General features: G+C 48.7%; 1 protein-coding gene across 3 annotated transcripts in view; it reads right to left on the minus strand.

The window, feature by feature from the left end:
* Positions 1-707: 707 nt before the first annotated feature.
* Positions 708-19,934, minus strand: part of EPHB2 (EPH receptor B2) — a gene marked incomplete at its 5' end in the record, with an annotated part of 106,738 nt that continues 87,511 nt past the window's right edge. The window contains 11 exons of one of the 3 annotated variants that reach the window (XM_080631102.1): positions 708-1,493; positions 3,600-3,755; positions 4,432-4,625; positions 6,092-6,241; positions 7,744-7,959; positions 8,642-8,889; positions 9,293-9,415; positions 11,600-11,667; positions 11,849-11,957; positions 12,815-12,977; positions 19,276-19,400. In XM_080631102.1, coding sequence (XP_080487228.1) covers positions 1,385-1,493; positions 3,600-3,755; positions 4,432-4,625; positions 6,092-6,241; positions 7,744-7,959; positions 8,642-8,889; positions 9,293-9,415; positions 11,600-11,667; positions 11,849-11,957; positions 12,815-12,977; positions 19,276-19,400 — 1,661 coding nt within the window. In that variant the 3' untranslated portion in view covers positions 708-1,384. Of the gene's footprint in view, positions 1,494-3,599; positions 3,756-4,431; positions 4,626-6,091; positions 6,242-7,743; positions 7,960-8,641; positions 8,890-9,292; positions 9,416-11,551; positions 11,713-11,848; positions 11,958-12,814; positions 12,978-19,275; positions 19,401-19,934 lie in introns of all 3 variants that reach the window. The other 2 variants (XM_080631101.1, XM_080631103.1) reach the window with 2 other exon arrangements.

A 19,934-nucleotide genomic window follows, 5' to 3' on the forward strand; every position in this document is an offset into this window, starting at 1 on the left:
AACCCTATGATGCTGCTCACCCCTGCACCAGCAACCCTGAATCGAGTAGGTGATCATTTTGTCTTGGCAAACAACTGGAAACCCAACATTAGAAACATCGGTCGGGCCATGACAAATTGCAAAATAACAAACAAGCAAATGGGAGGAGGAAATGTGCATATAAAAAAACCCAATTCTCCTGGCATATTGTCAATAAGCTGCAGATTTCCTTCCCCAGGGAAGGGGTTTAAGTTCTTGAATGATATGATGCTTGGAGATGTCATTTTTCATTAAAAAACCCCAACCAACCCAAAATTTCCAACCCCAAACTCACAATCTGGTGTTAACGAAAGAAGGTGAAAGGACATATCTCCCAACAATGACAACGGAAAAATAAAGGTACACATCAGCATTTGTAATCAAAAACTACTACATACTGTACTTGGGAAGTCTTCTGGGGAAAGATCATTGGCATCTAGTGAGGACATCACTAAAAGTCTTGTGCATATGATATGTATGAGACAATGATGCCACTGGAGGGTGGATGGACGGACCCTTAGGAAACTGTCACTCACAAAACCGTTCCATGACAAGAGAAAGTAAGAGATGTAAAAAGGATTGGTTTTCCCCATCCCCACCCCCTGAAGCATTACAGATTCCTTCTCAATTGTCGGAAACAGCCTCTTCGAGTCTCAGTTCATTTGTTTGTTGGGGTTTTTTTTTGTGTGTTTTGTTTTGTTTTTTTTATTATTTTTTAGAAAAAGTCTTCATCTTTTGAAGAAGTCCATCCATTTCTGAGATGCAACTTGGTTCCACAGCACCAAAGAGCTTCAGCTCTCTCTCCCCTTTGATTCGCCCACAGGGGCTATAGGGAAGGACTGCTGACCACACGCCATTCCCAGAGCCGCCATCCCATAAGAAAGAGAAGTGCTTCTTGGGACCCTTCTTTGCATTCATCTTCTTGAAGAAGTCTCATTGCTCCAGAGGTGCTGGGCCCAGCTGCAGCCGCCTTGTGCAAGAGGAAACAGATGAAGCTGCTCTCTTCTCTTCCTTTGGAGACTCCCAGTGGTCTTGGAGCCCTTTTCAAGAACGCAATTGCTTTATTATTATTATTTAAAAATATTTCATAGTTTGTGGTTTGTTTTGTTCTTTTTTTTTTGTTTTTCTTTTTTTTTTTTTTTCAAAATAGTTGTCTTTTTTTTGTTCCCTTTTTCCATTGCTTAAATTCTAGAAGCTCTTGGCGACTTCTCATTGCTGATGACAGGGTGTTTCTTCCTGTTGCCATGATCCTCAGAGCAGCTGCCTGTCTCTGGTCCATGTAGAACACTCAAGAACTGTAGTTCGGACATACAAGGGCAAAGGGGAGCAGGGCCTCAAGGAAGAGGAGTAGGAGGACACGTTGCTATCAGACCTCCACAGACTGAATTTGGTTCATCTGTGCTCTCATCACCTGGATACTGTTAAGGATTTTCTTCTGGTGTCCTGCTAAAGTGACCCCAACTCGCAGAATGTCCCTTTTGGAGGAAAAGAAACGAACACCATATAAACACCACGTTTTTCTCACAGTAGAACAAGTTCATATATGAGCATATTCCATATATGCAACAAATACATGCAAACCTGGTGAAACCTCTACTCCTTTTTGACTCTCCCTGGCTTTGCAATTGCTACCTACCTGCATCACCCCTGGAGTACTGGAACCTCAATAGAGACCACAGGCTCTGCTCATTTTTCGTAAGTGAATTTGCCTTAAGGTTTTCTACCCATGCATGGTTTTGTTTCTTTCTTTGCATGCTTAGATTATCTCTTTTTGTGACACAGTAACCCATTTCTTCCATCCCTGGGGACACACATCGTCAGCAGCGTGAATCTCACTCCCCCCTGTGCAGATGATGGTTGTTCTTGCTACCTTTGCTTCAATCTGATGAGGCCATCAAGTGATAAACTTTTGCTACTTACCCTCTTCACTAAATCGCAACAATCTCATTTTTCCACTGCTTCTACTTTTTATAGAGAGTAGGCATCTGGGAAGAACAAAGGTTGTGCCAAGAGCATGAAAGTGGCTCTGTGGTGTTCGTATCTGTGGTCACTCCAGATGAGTTTGTTACTCATCTCCTCCTTGGTGGGTAAATCTCAGTCACGAATTCTTCTAATCAGGCAATAGACAGCATTCAAGAGATGTGACCTGTACCTGACTGTAAGGATTTTCAGTTGCCTTTTCTCCTTCCTTGAGCGTTAGGAATAGATTTTTAAGAAGTGTGGCAAAATGCTTGCCTGTTTTAGACTGGAAGTCAATGGGCAAAGAAGGGTAAACAGGGGCTCCAAGGAAAGGTGAGAAGAAATCCTCTAGCACAAGTGGCACATGAGCTTGCTTTACTTGTCCCAGCCAGATGTGCTGAGCTAGAGGAGTTTCCTTCTTGGATGAGTCTGGCACCTTGACTTTAGCTTTTATTCTGATTGGGAACAAAGACCAAAGACTTCACTCATGTCTGTAACCAGAATAAGACTGTGGCCCCACACAGCCCTGTGCTTCCTCAGCTTTCTGCCCTGGACACAGATACTTCATTGGCCCAGGTGTCGCAGCCTGCAGACAAACTTAGGCAGGCTGGGATGTGGTGTAGGTGTGATGTCCCACTTTAGGCAAAGTTCTTTTTCCCTCTCCTTCAGATTTTATGGGCCCTCTTTCTGTTGTATGAACACAGTCTGTAATGTGCCAACATCATCCCCAGGGCCCTGGGGTTGTATCACAGATGTACTGAACAGTCACAAATGCCATGTGAATTTCCTAGCAGCAAATAAGAACAGAAAGCCAGAAACGGTCAGTTTGGCTGCTTGCGTGAGTGGATTCTGACTCATTAATAGATTTAAAGACTGGAATTAGGGACCAAGTGAAAAAGAATTCCTGGTTATGAGGCAGAGACATTGTAGCACTCACAGATGGCTTTAATGCTTGGTGCTTTCTTAGGTTTGCTAAAGCTAACTGCAACCAACCACAAATCCTTCACCAGAGGCATCAAAGTCCCAGCTTGCCCCAAGGGATTTCAAAACCCACCACAAACAGGTTTCAGCTGCCTGCTTTCTCTGAAGAACTTGCTCAGACTTTGCCACTAAGGGATGTTTTTAGTGGATGCAGGGCAATTCAGAACAAATCTGAAACCATCTGGACTTTCAGAGGCCTTTCTTAGTCAGAAATTTGTTTGCAGTGTGCTTGTTGCCATCACTGACACATCACACATCCAAAAGGACTGAGTCTGAAACTGCTCTTGAGTGGCTGGAGAATGGTCTGATGCTGGCCTAAATTCTCTATGTTTTCAATGTTGGGTTTTGGAGACCCTTGTGGGGTTCTTGTTTTCACAGTGGGGACGTGCAGCATGATAGTGTGGAAATGAATTCTGCGGATCCAGGGCAGCAGACAGGTACACACCGTCCGGAGACAAGACAGAGCCTGCAGCACAAAGTAGCTCTGCAGAAACTGAATGGACTAGAAGTGGGTCCACAGAGCAACAAGTGTTATAGAAACTACATTATGGGAGAATAAAACCTAATTCAATAACAACCAGTTGTTGTCAAACTGCTGAGATTTTCCCTTGTGCTTTGGGAATAGAAGCCAAGGCACTTACTCTACGGTCATCTGAGATACTACGTCAAAGGTGGTGAAGCCAGCACTGGCAAAGCTCTCCTTGTACTGGCTCATCTTGATGGCATCCAGCCATTCATCCACAGTGTTGAAGCTGGTATAATCTGGGATTGTGCGGTCAAGTAGGGGGAGGTTCATCCTGAAACACAAAAATGGGGAATGAGCAGAACAAACAGCAAAAAGCACATGTATTTCTGCATCCTCCATCAGCTGAAGAGATCTGGACCAGCACCATTCACAGTGCCTGCATTGCACCATATTACGAAGTACCAATCAGAAAACAGTCTAATTCAACTGAGGGAAGGATTGTGCAGAGTATCAGAGAAGCCTTACCGGATCAGTTTGTACAGGAGAGGTAGGAGCCTTCAAAGATGATGGGATGCAGCTCTAAAATCATGGCTGCAACAGGGGAGAAAATACATTCTCTGGGTGTATTTCCACCCAGTCCAGGGAAACATCAGGCTGCTCGACGAGGCTTTATTTGCCTCCATTGCATGCGAGATTCAACTACCAAAGCAACCACATTCATCCAGCATCATGTGCACACGAAACCAAAGTACTCCTTTAACTCTGCAGTTAGAGCCACTATCCAACTCAGTGAGCTGTGTTCACCACATCTAACGTGTCCAAGGAGAGAGACCAGAGTGATCTTGATTTCTTTTAATGGCCTTCCTATAAAGGACCAAACATCACAGGGCAAGCTGCCTCTGAAATAACTAGCCTTGAGAGATGCAAAGATGGTACCCACCAGGACACAAAGGACAGCAGGTCTGCAAAGAGAAGCCGTAGGACAAGAGGAAGACAGAAATACACACCCAGAGGAAAGAGGTGCCATGGCTTTCAGGCTGTTAGGATTTCGGATCATTTTATCTAAGGTGTTGACAATTTGCCCAAATTTGGGTCTGTGGTTTCGATCTTTCTGCCAACAGTCAAGCATTAGCTGGTGCAGGGCGTTCGGACAATCCATAGGTGGTGGCAGCCGATAGTCCTGCTCAATAGCATTTATCACCTACAAGAGGAGAAAGAGAGATCAATCCAGTGGCAATAAAACCTATTTAATTCATCACGTTCCTTTTCCTGGACCTTGAGTGTAACTAGCATGGCCAGACATACTGCAGCGGGGCTGACTGCCTGCACTTCTTGCTGCCTACCATCTCAGCCACCACCACATACTCCTATAGCTCCCAGCCCTCTCCACATCACGTTATCCGGTGAAAAGATGATGGCCTTGTTCAGCTGACATGCAGCCTTGCTGACTACATGTGATGAGCCATGCCCATAAGTCCCCTAATCCAGGGAGAGCATCCCCACTACCTTGACAAAGATGCGTAAGCCTGCAGCGTCAGGCATGAGTAAGGTGAGTCAGAGAGAAGGGTTTGTATTTTTGGACAGGTACACAGCACAACACAACAGCTCACTGGGAGGAGAGCATCCCTGTCCAGTGAAGGGTCTCTTTGTGAGTTACAGACAGGGGAAGCTGCCCCTGTGTCTTCCTTTCTCCAGGGGTGCTCTCTACTCATTCCCACCAACAACCCAGGTGACAGTCATGCCACGAGACAGGGCTGGGTGCACTGAGCCAGCAGTACATGTTGGATCTTCCCACAGTCCTGTGCACATGCAAACTGGAGCACACAGTGAGGAGGACTAAGTCAACAGAACCAGACACATGACAACTTTGCTACAGCATGTAGAGAAGGGTTGCAGCACACCTTGCCTAAGCCATGATGCAGCTCAGTGGGCCAAACACAAGGCGGCTTTGGCTGCTGCGTGTTTGGTCTCTTCTTACTTCATCACACAACATGGGAAAATGTCTGGTCTTGCAACGGTCAGTGGAAAAAGCACATGCACAAGGGCTAGAGGCTCTTCTTCAAGGGGAAGCCTTGTCATTCTGCTCCTGCAGCCCTCCACCCTCTCCACAATCAAGGAAGATGGAGCTGCACAGCTTTTTCCAGGGGCTTCTTACACATCACAGTCCAAGCTTGCCATGGGAAATTTAATGACCCTCTAGTGGAAGATGACCTTGACCACGGCAGGGAGGTTGGACTAAGTTATCTTTAAAGGTCGTTTCCAACCCAAACCATTCTGTGACTCTAGAACAAACTTTTACCAAATGCCTGCGGTCTCCTGTAGATGAAGATGTGCTTGCTGCTCCAGGAGCTCTCAGGTCAGTGGTAGCATTTCCTTTTCCACCTGCCTGCTCCCTTTCCTCCTGGGCATCTGTCTACCATCCCTGAGGGTGCTCACATTAACCCCTTCCTATTGCCCTGGGTGTTGTACAGTCCCTAACCTCTGCCACAGCAGCACAAAAGCCAAAGTTATCCCCATTACTTCTTCCAAAGGTGTTGACCTTGGACACATCTCCCATGACAGAGGAGGTTCCGGACATGCCACAGGCTGGGTCTAGCTGTAGCCATGCTTTGGCCTTGCACTGCTTCCAATTTCAGTGCTTCTGCTGCTCGTTTCTTAACAACTCACATCTTGATTGGTCATATCCCAGTAAGGCCGCTCGCCATACGACATCACCTCCCACATGACTATTCCATAGCTCCACACATCACTGGCCGATGTGAATTTTCGGTACTGAATTGCCTCAGGTGCTGTCCATCGTATTGGGATCTTCCCACCCTGCAGGAACAAAGAACAGGATAGTAACAGAAAGAGCAAGAGTAATTGGAAGAGACAACTGTCCAAAATTGCCCCTAGACTGGGGGACCCCAGGACTATCCCTAACACTCCATCAGGATGTCTGTGGTTTGTCTAGCAAAGTCCACAAAACCATCAAGGATGATGATTCCCCTCATTTGTGTGGTGACCTGTCTCAAGGCTGCACCAGCCTCTTGGGGAAGAAGCTTTTTCTGTTCCTCACCTTGAACCTCTCAAGCTATGGTTTTGTCTATTGCCCCTTATTACACCATCTTGTACCACTGCAAAGAGTTTGGCTCTGTCTTCTTCGTAACTGCCCTTCAAGTACTGCAGGTCACTTACACATTCCCTCTCAACCTCCTCTTCATAGTATTAAACAAGCCCAGCTCCTTCTACCTGCCTACTCCTATAGCAGCCTTCAGAAGGACAAAATGCCCTCTGTGCTGGTAAGGTCTTTTGTGACAAAAACGAAGGGTGAACATCTTTAGCATGGCATGCTTGGTCACTGGTGGAAATGAGATGGACTGGGTAGGCTGTGGGGTCTCTGTCGTCCTGCTGGGCAACAGCAGCTCTGGAGAAATCAGTACTCTCCACTCCCATAGAGGAGCTATGCACTGAAGTGCAGAAGAGTGGCATACACAGCATAGGGCCACAGGGCAACACTCTGCTTAAGACCTTGTAGCCTCGTGATTTTCCACTAAGAACTTTGGACTTGAGCCATTCACAACTCAAGAGACTTTCTGAAGGGAAAAATCTTCCCCCGTGCTGAAAAATAAGCAAAGCTGTCTGTGTTCTGTGGCTCTGAGAAGATTAAGGAACATTATGTTTTCTCAGTGAATAACTACCATGTCTTACTAAGGGTCTTCTAGGACTTAACAGGACTCAAACCCTGTACATGCTAGAACAAGATAATGTTCCTTAATCTCCTCAAAGCCACAAACCTCAGACAAAATAGTTTGGTTTTCACAAGAAGGGGAGACCAAGCGCTCCATACCAACCATGCTGTCTTCCCCATCAGTTATAGCATTAACAGAGCTCCTGACAAAAAGCAGATTTTAAAAATGGCTGAAAAGAAATCCATGGATTTCTCCACTGCCCCAACAATGACTTATGGGCCAATATTCATTACAATCCAGCCATAACAGTCCTGTGCGAACATGTCAGAGGACTCCCATCTGGGCCACGCTGGGTGGTTATAATGCATCATCCCAACTAAGAGCTTTATCAAGGACATGTAGATGTTTGCAGACATGCCTGGAAGAAGACCCAGTTATCCACAGGAATAGGGCCCACCAACAGCCCCAGGACAGCTGGACAGGACTTTGCAAGAAAAAATCTTCCTTGATTCATTTCATTGGTCTTTTCCATCTGGCACCTTATTTCCATTGCTGACATCCTGAAAAATGTCAAAGTGAGGGATCTTCCCCTTTCCCTGACTGCTTCCTTCACCACCCATCCCTCCCCCTCGTGAAGAGCAGCTTTACCAGTGCACTGGTGTAGGTAGGATCAGAGGTGTCATCCTCCAGAAACCGAGAGAGGCCAAAGTCAGACACTTTGCAGACCAGGTTGCTGTTCACCAGGATGTTGCGGGCAGCCAGGTCCCGATGCACGTAGTTCATATCGGCCAGGTACTTCATGCCTGCGGCGATGCCCCGCAGCATGCCCACCAGCTGGATCACTGTGAACTGCCCGTCGTTTTGCTTAGGGGAAAAGAGGGAAAGAGGCCACATGAGAGGAGAAAATGCACAGCCTGGCATGGTCAGGCAAACAACCAGTAGCTTCTTTCTACACTGCATGTCAATACACATCTGTTCCACAAGTACCTAAGTTCCCTCTCAAAGAAAGAAGGTGGAGAGCTCACAGGGCTGGAAGTCACTCTCACACCCTACGGGCATCACTGTGATGGCTGCTGTTATTCAAAGGTGGCAGATCTGCCAGACCTTGCACAGGAGGGTTTATAAGGGACTACCTATTCCTAGGTTATCTCCCTTCAACACAGTGAATTATCCATTTCAAACTCAGACGTATAAATATTTAGACAGAGCAGCTGCAGGTGAAGTTCTGCTGTGTTAAAGCTATGTCAGACTGTCTTTCCATGTCCACAGAGGCAGAGTTTGTACAGGCATCTGTGGGCATGTGTAAAGGCAGGCACAGCCTTTTGCTGGTATGAGTAGACACACTTAACAGATGATAGCCTTGGTGCCACCTCCACTTCTGTTGCTGAAACACAGACCACTGGACAATGCAGCAGCTGCCCCAGTGACAACGAATGCTGGACAGTGAAGGGCACTGCTATACTGGCACAAGGAAGGGACCCTTCCTCTCCACTCCTCCTCTGCCCCAACATAATCTCTGGAGCTGCATGCTCCCGGGATCTCATACCCGTAAGAAGGAGTCCAGTGAGCCGTTCTCCATGAACTCAGTAATGATCATGACTGGGGAACTCTTGGTCACTACTCCCTCCAGGTGGATGACATTGGGGTGGTCAAACTGCCCCATGATGCTGGCTTCGCTCAAGAAGTCCCGTCTCTGCTTCTCCGTGTAACCAGACTTCAGGGTCTTGATGGCCACAAAGATCTCTCTTTTACCAGGAAGCTTGAGATGCCCACTGCACACCTCACCAAACTCCCCTGTGAAGAGAGGGAAACAGGTCAGGCTTGGCAGCCTCCCACATCTCTGCCTTTCTCCCTGAGGGACCATGCTCCCTGCCTGCCCGAGCTCACCACCCACCTTCTCATCTGTGCTTCCTTCCTCGCTCCACACCAAAGACCTCCCTTCAGGTGGATTCATCACTGGTGAGGAGCACTGCACATGGGACTACACGTACATGGGAGCTCCTTGTCTCCAGCAAGGGGATGTACTTGCTCCTCCAGTTCTGGACCACCTTACTCCTGCTAGTCCAGGCTGGGGCTAAGTGCAACACACTACTGACACTAGCCTTCCCAGTACACGTAAGGCTAAATCCTCACCAAAGCCTGACACCGCAAAGGAGACTGCTGCTGAGGGCCAGCCAGCCATTCCCAGTTCACCTACCTGCCCCAATCACCTGCTCAATTTTGACACAAGAGATATCGATTTCTTTTGCAAATTCCCTGACAGCCTCATTGGGATCTTCGTAGGTGAACGGATCAATATAAATCTTCATCCCTGGAGTCACTGCATAAAGGTGAGGGAGAGAGTCAGACAGACAGACGCAAATGGAATGACTGATGCTGTCATCGAGGAAAAGAGAAACCTGTTGGTGTGAGGGGATTTCTACCTCAGCAAGTCACATCATGAAGGGCATGAAGCAGACACAGCAAGGCAGCTCGACAGAAAACATGCAGAGCCACGTTTGCACAGGACTATTAAAGCTGGATTGTAATGAATAGTGGCCCATAAGTCATTGGAGGGCAGTGGAGGGCTACATGATTGGCTAGGACTTCAAACTGACCACGGAGAACCACACATCCTCTGCAGCAGGATTTGGCTTTAGCAGATCCAGAGGAAAAGCAAGAGAAGCATTGGCTTTCAGGAGGTGGTGCACAGGCACACCAATGCCACACCACACTCATCATGCTGCAGCACTGCAAGAGGACCATTTGAAGACACTGCAGCTCTGCCACACTGGCCTCCTCCGCATGCTGCTTCCACCTCATCCCATCATCCCATCAGAGGCATGGGAAAGTGGAGGAGAAGACCTGGGCTTAGCACTCAACACAGGAGGGACAGTCTGCCCCTGTTCTGATGGTTAACCCTGCCTGAGGTTTGGGTCCCTTCTGTACCCTCCACTGCCAAGACAAGCTGTAGGGGACACTGGGGAAACTGCAAAAGCCAAGCTCTTCCTGCTAGGCAGACCAGAAGACACAGTGATATGCTTATGTGAAAGGCAATGGCCATGGGACCTGGTGAGGCTGGACTGCTGATGCCACACGGCACGCTACCTACACCGTGAGACGGCTCCTACTTCCAGTTCTCCCCTTTCTATACTTCTTTTCCTGGCCTCTGGCTTGCCTCAAAATTAGGGGTGTTTGGAGAGCAGAGCTCACAGCTCACTAAATAAGGAGCCCAGCACAACCAGACACACAACTCCTGGCTCCATGTGTAGGATTCAGGGTAGCTCCTGCAGTGCTTACAGGCTCCATGCACCTTGGCAATTTGCTAACCATAAGCTGTAGCCTCTCCGTAGCAATCACTGCTGGGGAGCCGAGCAGGCACTGTGCCTTGGACTGGCGTCTTGAGTGATGATGTGGCTAAAAGGCAGCCCATGCCCATTATCAGTTCATCTGCATCCAGTGGCATTGTGCCTGTTCCAACAGTCATGAAGGCACAGCTATTAATGCCATCACAGCCTGAAGTTGTCACGTTACGTCCCGGACCCCAGGAGAAAGCGCGAATGTATGTTTACACATGCAGCATGGGCTGACAAACAACTGAGAGCTGCTGTTCCGTAATCTTTCTTGAGTGTCATTTTGCCTGGTAAGTTACAGCAATGCAGCCCCCACGGGGCTGCTCTGGCAAACTCAGTGCTCTGCCTCAGGTAAAGGCAGAAGCAACAGTGAGTCTTGTGCTGAAACACTGCTGATGTTTTCCATTCCCTAAAGAAGGCCCAGGTCTGTTCAGGAACACGGTATTCAGAAATCCTGAAGCTGCAAGTATAACACGGTGTAAAAAACGACTGAGATTTGAACAAAGCAGGATTATAGTGACAGATGAGGGAGGAGAAAGGCATTTCAGAGGGCATGCAGCAAGGGGTTAATGAGAGGAATAAGTATGCACTGGGGTGAGGCAGGGTGTGAAAGCAGATGTGCCTTGCAGTACACAGGGGTGTTGGAAGAAGGCTGCAAGAGAGGGCATGTTATGTGTTTTATCAGACACCTATACAGAGATGTATATACTAGGATTCAGGGAGCACTGGGGTGGGCACTAGCAAAAGCAGCACGAGGTTTGTGGGTTCCTGCATAGGACAGTGCTCTGCAGGAGGTGAGTAGGTTGAGAAAGGGGTCTTCACTGCTGCCCACAAGCCGGGCAAAGCTCAGGAGTCAACATAGCAAGACAAGGTGCAGTGCCAGCAGCTGCAGGGGTGCGTGCTGGATGTCACAGGGATTCGCAGGGCATGCACAGATGTTCGCTGCATGGATGGCACACAACAACACCCGGTCTGGACAGCGGGACAGGGATCTAGATCATAGGGCACTGGTGGGTGAGCTAGAAGGCACAGGTCCTCCTGTCTACCCATGCACACGCCAGCCTGGCCAGGTGGCCTGAGCGCTCCCCACATGCTGCAAGGAATGAGTGAACAGGAACACAAACCGAAGAGAGAGCGGACCCCCAGGGCTGGCGGGGGGCCGCAGTACGTACTGTGGCCACTGGTATAGTGCTGCAGCTTGTCGGTGTACTCAGAGTCTGCACGCTCAAAGCCCCGTCTTCTGGAAAGAAAGGGAGTCCTGAGCACCAGCACGGCTCCACTGGGGCTGAAGATGCACTGCAGGGGCATCTTTCCCTCTTCATCTTCCAATCCCCGTTTCTCCCCTTCCCTGCCACCCACTGCCTCCAGTTACCACCTCCTTGTACAGCCCCAGCCCTGGTCATGGGCTCAGACTGACCTACCTGTTGCATACAATAATGATGACGACCACAGCAATAAGGAACACCAGTCCTGCCGCAGAGGAGCCAATGATGAGTGGCAGTTTCTCCTGGACACTGGTCTGGTATTCGGCTGGCAAGCAAGGAAGAAAGAAAGGGTTACTGTGGCACAGGAATGGTCTACACTCACAAGTTCACCAAGGTCTCAATGGCATCCTAAACTGGAGAGACATCAATCTGATGGCTGGATCACTCTGATAAAGAATTGGCTGGATGGCCACATGCAAAAGAGTTGTGGTCAATGGATCAATGTCCAACTGGAGACCAGCAACAAGTGGTGTTCCTCAGGGATCGATGCTGGGACCTATCTTGCTCAACATCTTTGTCGGTGACATGGACAGTGGGATTGACGCACCCTCAGCAAGTCTGCTGATGACACCAAGCTCTGTGGTTCAGCTGATACACTGGAGGGAAGGGATGCCATTCAGAGAGACCTGGATATGCTTGAGAGGTGGGCCAGTGACAACATCATGAAGTTCAACCAAGCCAAGGGCAAGGTCAGGGCAATCCCAGTTCAAGTTAGATATAAGGGAGAAGTTCTTTAGTGTGAGGGTGGTGAGGCGCTGGCACAGGGTGCCCAAGAAGTGGTAAATGCTCCATCCCTGGCAGTGATCAAGGCCAGGTTGGACAGAGTCTTGGGTGCCATGGTCTAGTGTGAGGTGTCCCTGCCCATGGCAGGAGGTTGGAACTGGATGATCTTAAGGTCCTTTCCAACCCTAACAATTCTATGATTCTAAGGTCAGAGCACATCCCTGAGCCATGTCCACATTTGCATGGCTATTGCTAATGGGCTTCCTGGTATGGTTTTGGTCCTGGACCTGTAGTGCTATCCCAGGCATGGGGACCAGCACTGCTGCCAGTGCACCTCCATCTTCCTCAAGTCTCTCTAAACCCTGTGTCACCTTTATATAAAGGCATCTGAAGGCTCACCTTCAGTCATAGTCTGGAAATACATCTTGCCACTATACCGGCCATACCCAGCCACAGTACGTGCCCGCACTTGGAAGACATAGATGGTGCCAGCTTTGAGGTTTTGCACTGCCACAGTGTTGGTGGGGCTCTTCACTGTTGTTGAATTTAACTCGCTCAGATCCTGCCAAGAAAACACAAATCTGTCATCAGGAAAGTAAGTGGAGAACCAGGCGCTGCATTTCTAGAAGGAGGAAGTGCAGGAGACCAGGGCAGCATGGATGGAGAAACGACCATGAGGAGAGCATGGGCCTGAACAAACAGGTTATTTCTCTTGAGCCTGCATTCTGGCAGGAAGACACAGAAAGAGGGATGTGAGTACAGATATCCCTGGGATATTACCTCTCAGGAAAAGCTTGGATGAAGGTGTTAGATAGGAAACTCAGGTCATTTCTCCAAGCTCAATGGGGATAGGAACTGCTTCCCTCTTCTGTACCCACTTTCTCTCAGCACTCCTTCGTCCTCACTTCCTCCTCCTGTGACTGATCCAGCTTTGGTAGCCTCTCCATTTGCTCTTCTCCATCTCCTTTTGCGTGAGCTAGAGCTAAAGCCCACCTGAACCTAGGGTTTTGGACCTCAAGAGAAGTACTGCTACCTGGGCCTGTGTCATGGTTTAAGCCCAGCCATCACCTCAGAACTATGCGCTCAGCCACTCACTCACTCCCCCCTTTTCCCCATTTCCCAGGCAGGATGGGGAGGAGAATCGAAAGAATGTAAACCCCACAGGTTGAGATAGGAACAGCCCAATAACTGAAGTATCATATAAAAAGTATAATATAAAACTACTACTACTACTAATAACAATGATAAGGGAAATAACAAGGGGAGAGAATAGTTTTATATAATAATTTTATAGTTTAGTTTTATACTAAAAGGGGAAAGGGAAAAAAAACCCAATAAACACAGGCGAAGCACAATAAAATTGCTCACCACCCACTGACCGATACCCAGCCCGACCCGAGCAGCGATCTGGGCCTTCTGGGTGACTGCCCCCAGTTTCTATCCTGGGCATGACGTGCTGTGGTATGGAACACCCTTTGGCCAGTTTGGGTCAGGTGTCCTGTCTCTGCTTCCTCCCAGCTTCTTGTGCCCCTCCTCACTGGCAGAGCATGAGACTGAAAAGTCCTTGATCAGGGTAAGCATTACTGAGCAACAACTAAAACATCGGTGTGTTATCAGTGTTGTTCTCAGACTAAAGGCCCAACGCAGCACTGCACCAGCTACTAGGAAGGAGAAAAAGAACTGTTACAGCCTGCTTCACTCACTGGTTTGCAGTACTCCTGCCCAGAGACTGCTCCAACAGGGACCATGCCAGGTTTTCAAAGCTGGGCAACCAAACAGCATATTTAAAAGCAAGAATGAGATTACATCCAAATTTGAGCAGCCCCATCATAATGGTATGGATAGCATTGCACTTGTGTAGACGATGCATCCATCACTGTTTCTTAGTAATTACGCCCTTTTAGCTGAACACTCAGAAGCACTAGTGGATGGGCAGGGTCTCCTTGTGCGAGCCACTGTACAAGAGAACAGACAGTCCCTGTCCCTCCAGGGACATGGAGAAACAGGTCAACAGAGGATGAAAGAGGGTGCTGAATGTGGTCAGGGCTAGGTGGGCACCTGGCAGCCATGAAGTCCCGAAAGCCAGCTCAAAGCAGCAATATATGCAAACAGCGCGGTTTCTGGGAAACAGAGACATCTTAGGGAAGCCAAGCTGTGAGTACGAGCTCCCATAAAAACAGGCACAGGCAACAGTTTCTGAATCAAATGTGTGTAGCTCTGTTGAAAGTGCTCAGCCTTTCCGGTAGCACCTCCGATCTGGCAGGTCAGGGTGCCTTGGCAGGATCACCAGTTGGAAGAGATCAGCAGCTGACAGCTCAGAATCTGAGCTGGCAAGTTTACAGGCAAACCTCTGAAATCTGCTCACTTAAGGCACTGCAAAGGGCTCAGCAAGCCCAAGAACTGCCACTCCATACAGGCTGACTAGGGAGGTGAGATAACCTCATGAGAAGTAGGCAGGGACTGGCAGAAAGGAGTCAGACACATAGTTTGTGCAATGGCATCATGCAGGACTGAGGGTGTGATCAAGGAACTGGACTTGTCTCAGATGTGAAACTCCACGGTGGGGGGGGCATGGAGGGATTTCTTCTTGTCCTGTGCTAACATTAGACCGGAATGAAACTCCCTGTGAGGAGCAAAGCATTCACTCTTCCTAACTTCTGCAAGGACTCTTAAAGGACAGAGGGTGTCAAAGCGGTGATGAGGCAGAAGATCCCACCTTGTGATGAACCAAGGTTTCATCACACAATGGTACAAGTCATGCAGGATGCTGCTCTCTTGTGCTGCTTTGGCTGCCTGCAGGCATGGTGAAGGAGGAGTCAGTGGAGGCTCTGCACTGAGCTTTGCACACCCTTTGCCTGGGCTGCGTCCTCAGCCTCCTCAACTGATGGAGCACAGGGTGAGTCAGAAGTTGTCTTCCTCACCCATAAACGGTGGAGTTTGCCTTTGGGGGCTGCTGGCCTCCTTTCGTTTCTGCTCAGCCATCTGGTGACTTTGCTTTCACATTCATTCCCTTCTGACAACAGCACTGGTACCTTCACTCAGAGGATCTGCACAGCCAGAAGCCGTGGTACCAGCAACATGAGAGGTCCACAAAGAACAGTCATTCACTGTGGGGCTCCATACAGCAGACCATGTTGAACCAATGTTCTCCTTATGTTCCTGGGAGAGCTTGGTGCTTTCTCAATTAGACATCGTGCTGGAACAGAACCGCAAATGCACTGGCATTTGCAAGATGGATTATACTCAAGACCTGGGGTTGAGCAGACTATTTGACTCACAGCTGCAAAGCAGCTGAAAGGCAACATTCATGGAGTTAATTTCTTCTTGTATTAAGCTTCTGATTGAGCAGTGCTCTGGTGTGGATGGCTGGTAAGAGAGTGGTCTGGCAGGAATGCGTTTCTCCCAACACAATGTGTAGTCAAGCGTGCAGTCAAACTTGAAGGCTCAGAAATGCTGATGGCACATCACTCTGCAGGGTAATGAGGAGCACCTCTGAAAACACCTCAGAGACCTCCACTATTAACAGGTTCAGGAAGAGTTTTTCTCTTCTAAAAAACAAAAAAGCCAGTTTTATCCACCTGGACCTGGCCCTGAAGGTGCCCAGGTATCACTGGGGTGTTTGGGAATTAGACTAATGACAGTGAAAAGCTCAAGTACAGAAAAAAAGCCAAGAAAGATCAAGCAAAGATGAACACACAGGAAACTGCCTTGTGTGTCTGACCAGGCCTTGGACCTTTCCCAGGAAGGCTAAGAAGGAAATAGGTCAGGACATGTTTACAGCTTTTAGTGCTCAGGGGCTTGCATGAATCCTCCCAGGCCCTTGGATGGCACAAACAACACAGTTGTCTTAAAATCTTTTGTCCAACTGTTCGAGGGGACCTCATCCCTGCTCTTGGAGGAATGCAACGGGCATGCTTACAAGATGGTTTATAACCCGGGAAATCGATGTCTGTCTATCTGAGGAAGGTGTGCTCATTACGCTGCTCTCCTTTAATCCCAGACCACAAATAAAAGAGCATTTACAGCTCTCCACCTTCCCTCATCAAACCTATTCTTTTCCCCTGGCATACAGCTCAGCCATCAGCTCTCCAGCAACCTCTGCATTCACTTCAAACACTTTTCCCCTTCCACCCCTAGGGCTTCTCCAGTAGGTCAAGGGCATCCCAGGCAGTTTAGAGTCCAAGTCCAAGCTGTTGTTTTTTGCACAGGTTTGTTAGGTTCGTTTTTTGGTTTTTTTTTTTCCTGCTGATTTTGGTTTTAATTCGGAAATCCTAGTTCAAAATAACACACTTCTCATTTCCTCATAGTTTTGCTTTTGAATCCTCATCTGCTTCCCCTTCCCATGAGTCAAATTTCAGCTGAAACCAAAGTCTGATCAATAGAGTTCCTTGAAACACAGATAGTCTGTGAAAGGCCCAAAGCATCTGCAAAAAGTGTTTCTAAAAAGTCATGCTTTATCATCCAAAATCAATCAATAAATACATACGTAAAGCCAAAGGAAAATGTCAGCCGACTGGATTTGGCAGACAGCTCCTCTGTGCATCTGCACAGCAGCACTTTGCTGTGGTTCCTGAAGCAAACAGAGCCACATGTACAAAGCTAGTCCAAGGCTGTGTGCCAAATCATCACATACATCTGAATTTCAGCCCCTATGGGATTGTGTGCATTAAAGAGGGATGCTCAGATGTGGTAACAGGGTACTGCCAGCCGCTCTGGGGGTACATCAATGGGGTCCACAGCTCCCTGACTCTGATGGAGAACACCACTTGGGTGGAGATCTCAAAAGCATTTGCTCTCCCAGCCAGGAATCTGATCAATTGCATTGTGTTAAAGAGTGTCTGGATGCCTCTCACAGGAAAACGGAGCCCCTGACAGAAGCAGCGTGGCCCCTGGGACTGCAGGAAAGCTATCACGATTCTATGATAAGGCCATGAGAAGGCTGGTGAATGTCTTCTATGAGGAAAGTCTGAGTGAGTTGGGGTTTTTCAGCCTGGGGAAGAGAATGGGGAGACCTCATTGTAGCCTTTCAATACTTAAAGGAGGCTTAAAAGAAAGATGGGGACAGACTTTTTAGTAGGGCCTGTAGCAATAGGACAAGGAGTAACAGTTTTAAACTGAAGAAGGGCAGATTCAGACTAGATATAAGGAAGAAATCTTTACAATGAGAGTGGTGAAAGACTGGCATAGTTTGCCCAGAGAGGTTGTGGATGCCCCATCCCTGGAAACATTCAAGATCAGGCTGGACAGGGTTCTGAGCAAGCTGATCAAGTCGATGTCCTTGCTCACTGCAGTGGGGTCGGAACCGGGTGACCTTCAAAGGTCCCTTCCACCCCAAACCATTCTGTGATTCTATGAAATACCGGGACAGAGCGCCTCAGCACCAGCACATGGGGTTGCCTGCCTTGTCCTCTCTGCTGGGGCTAGGCTCCACCTGAGAGCCTGATGCCATGAAAAGCATTGCCCGAGTGTGGTGTGGGCCACTTGTCCCTGTCATCAGGGACATGCTGTACCCTAAGCTCTGACAATGGGGCAAGCAGATGCTCCCCTTGCAGTTCCTTGTGACGACTGGCCACGAACAGAAGCTTCTCCTTTAGACAAAAACTCCATTTATTTACAGCCTCTCCCAGAAAACAGAGGGGAGGGGAAAGAAAGAAAATGGGGAAGAGATTAAGAGAAAGTAAGAGGAGGAGAATGAACTCCCTGAGATCTTCTGTCCCTACGCTGAGGGTCCCTGGGGAAAAGACCAGATCTGTCTTGTTACCTTGCCACATATTCTGGGATCATTTCCAAGGGTCAAATAAATGGCTGTGATTTATGCGATATAGGTCAGGACCTATTTAACAGCTTACAAAGAAGCTCCCCCCCTCCCCATTCTCCCTCTGGCTCTTGGTGATGAGAAAATAGGTCACAGGCAGGCAGTAGGGGGGGGATTAATCATTTCTTCTGGCAACTGCTGGGAAAAATATTTTCAGTTCCATTTAATCATAAAGCTTTTTAATTAGTTAGTTTGCAATTTTTAATGTATAGTTTATAAGCTCTTGTGTAAGGGGGCAGATTCCTGGAAGGAGGAATCACCTGCTCCCCACATCCCTTGGCTAGCGGGGATGAAGTTCACCAGCGTGGCAGAGCTTGGCAGGTCCTGGGACCATGGCCATTAGGTCTCTCAGCAGCCATGCAACTCCAGCCCCATGGGACAGACGCACTGGCACAGCCCTGGCCCGCAGTCCCTCTGCTTGCATGGGCAGGGAGGATGCAGAAGGAGCATGTTCCTTGGGGATGAAGAGCCACAGCTGTAGATCCCCTTCACATCAGCCTCCCCTGACTCTGTAGTGCACTATGTACCCTCCACAGGAGTATGGGGTGGCTTCTCCCTGGTACAACATCTGGGTTCAGACTGCACACAGATGCCAAACTTACCTTTGGTGTAAATACACAGAAAGACAGAATTACACTGCATCTTGAAGACTGGACGCTCAGCTAGCGTGGTCCAGCCAGGGACTAGATGCTCCCTATCACCCCAATTCCCCATTAATGCCTCAGTAGGGGAAAGGGAAAAATTAGAGCTTGGACCCTGGCTGCTGAGCTCTCCCTGCGATGGGTCCACCTGTCACAAGTGCTGGAGAGGTGAAGGAAGAGACTCCTCCTAAAGACCAGCAGCTTTTCCACACCTGGAGTACCTGCATTGTCATTGGAACCACCAAAAGCTTGACAGCCACTGCTACTACATGGCCAACTGCAGCAAGAGAGGTAACCTACTGACCAACCAACCACTGTAGCTGGTGTTTCACCCTTACAGGAAGCTTTGCACCACCTCCTCTCCCAAAAACCTGTCCCTGAACCCAGCCAAGGTCCCGCAGTACCTTCTCATAATATTGCAGCTCATAATCCAGGATGACTCCATTGGGTTGGTCAGGCTGAGACCATGAGAGGGTAATGCTGTCCACGGTGCGGCTGACCTGGTGCATGATGGACACAGCTGAAGGAGCTGGAAGAGAGATCAAGAGAGAGGCCTCAGTCAGATGCCTGCTACGTCCCCTGGCTGGAGGTAGACAGGTGTATTACTGATGCTTGGAGCTGCCTCCAGCAGTGGCAGGGCTATTCAGGGGTCAGGAGATCCTGGCTGCTGCTTTTTGCAGAGAGCAGCTAGGGGAGGACAAAATGCTTCTGCTGCACAGGAAGAGTCTGTAATTAGACAACATGCAGACAGCGTCTCAGGCAGGAAAACAGACCATTCCCAGGCAAAGTGAGGCCAGGGTTGGAGCAAACACAGCCTTACTCCCCTGGAAAAAGCATTACCAGCCCAGCAACATGCAATCCTCCGTGCTTGCCTTGGGGAAATAGAGGTTTTGTACTTTGACATTTGCATAGAGAAGCTTTCTAAGGCATAGGCAGATGCAGGAAGCAAGCAGCTCCTCTTCGCCTTGGTGTGCTGGGTCTGCAAGACACACATGCCAATCAGGGGAGGCGCATAGAGCAGCCTGAGCAGGCAACGCAAACCTGATCTGACACACTGACAATG

This window comes from Psittacula echo (genome assembly GCF_963264785.1).
Source record: "Psittacula echo genome assembly, chromosome: 17".
Taxonomy (NCBI): Eukaryota; Metazoa; Chordata; class Aves; order Psittaciformes; family Psittacidae; genus Psittacula; species Psittacula echo.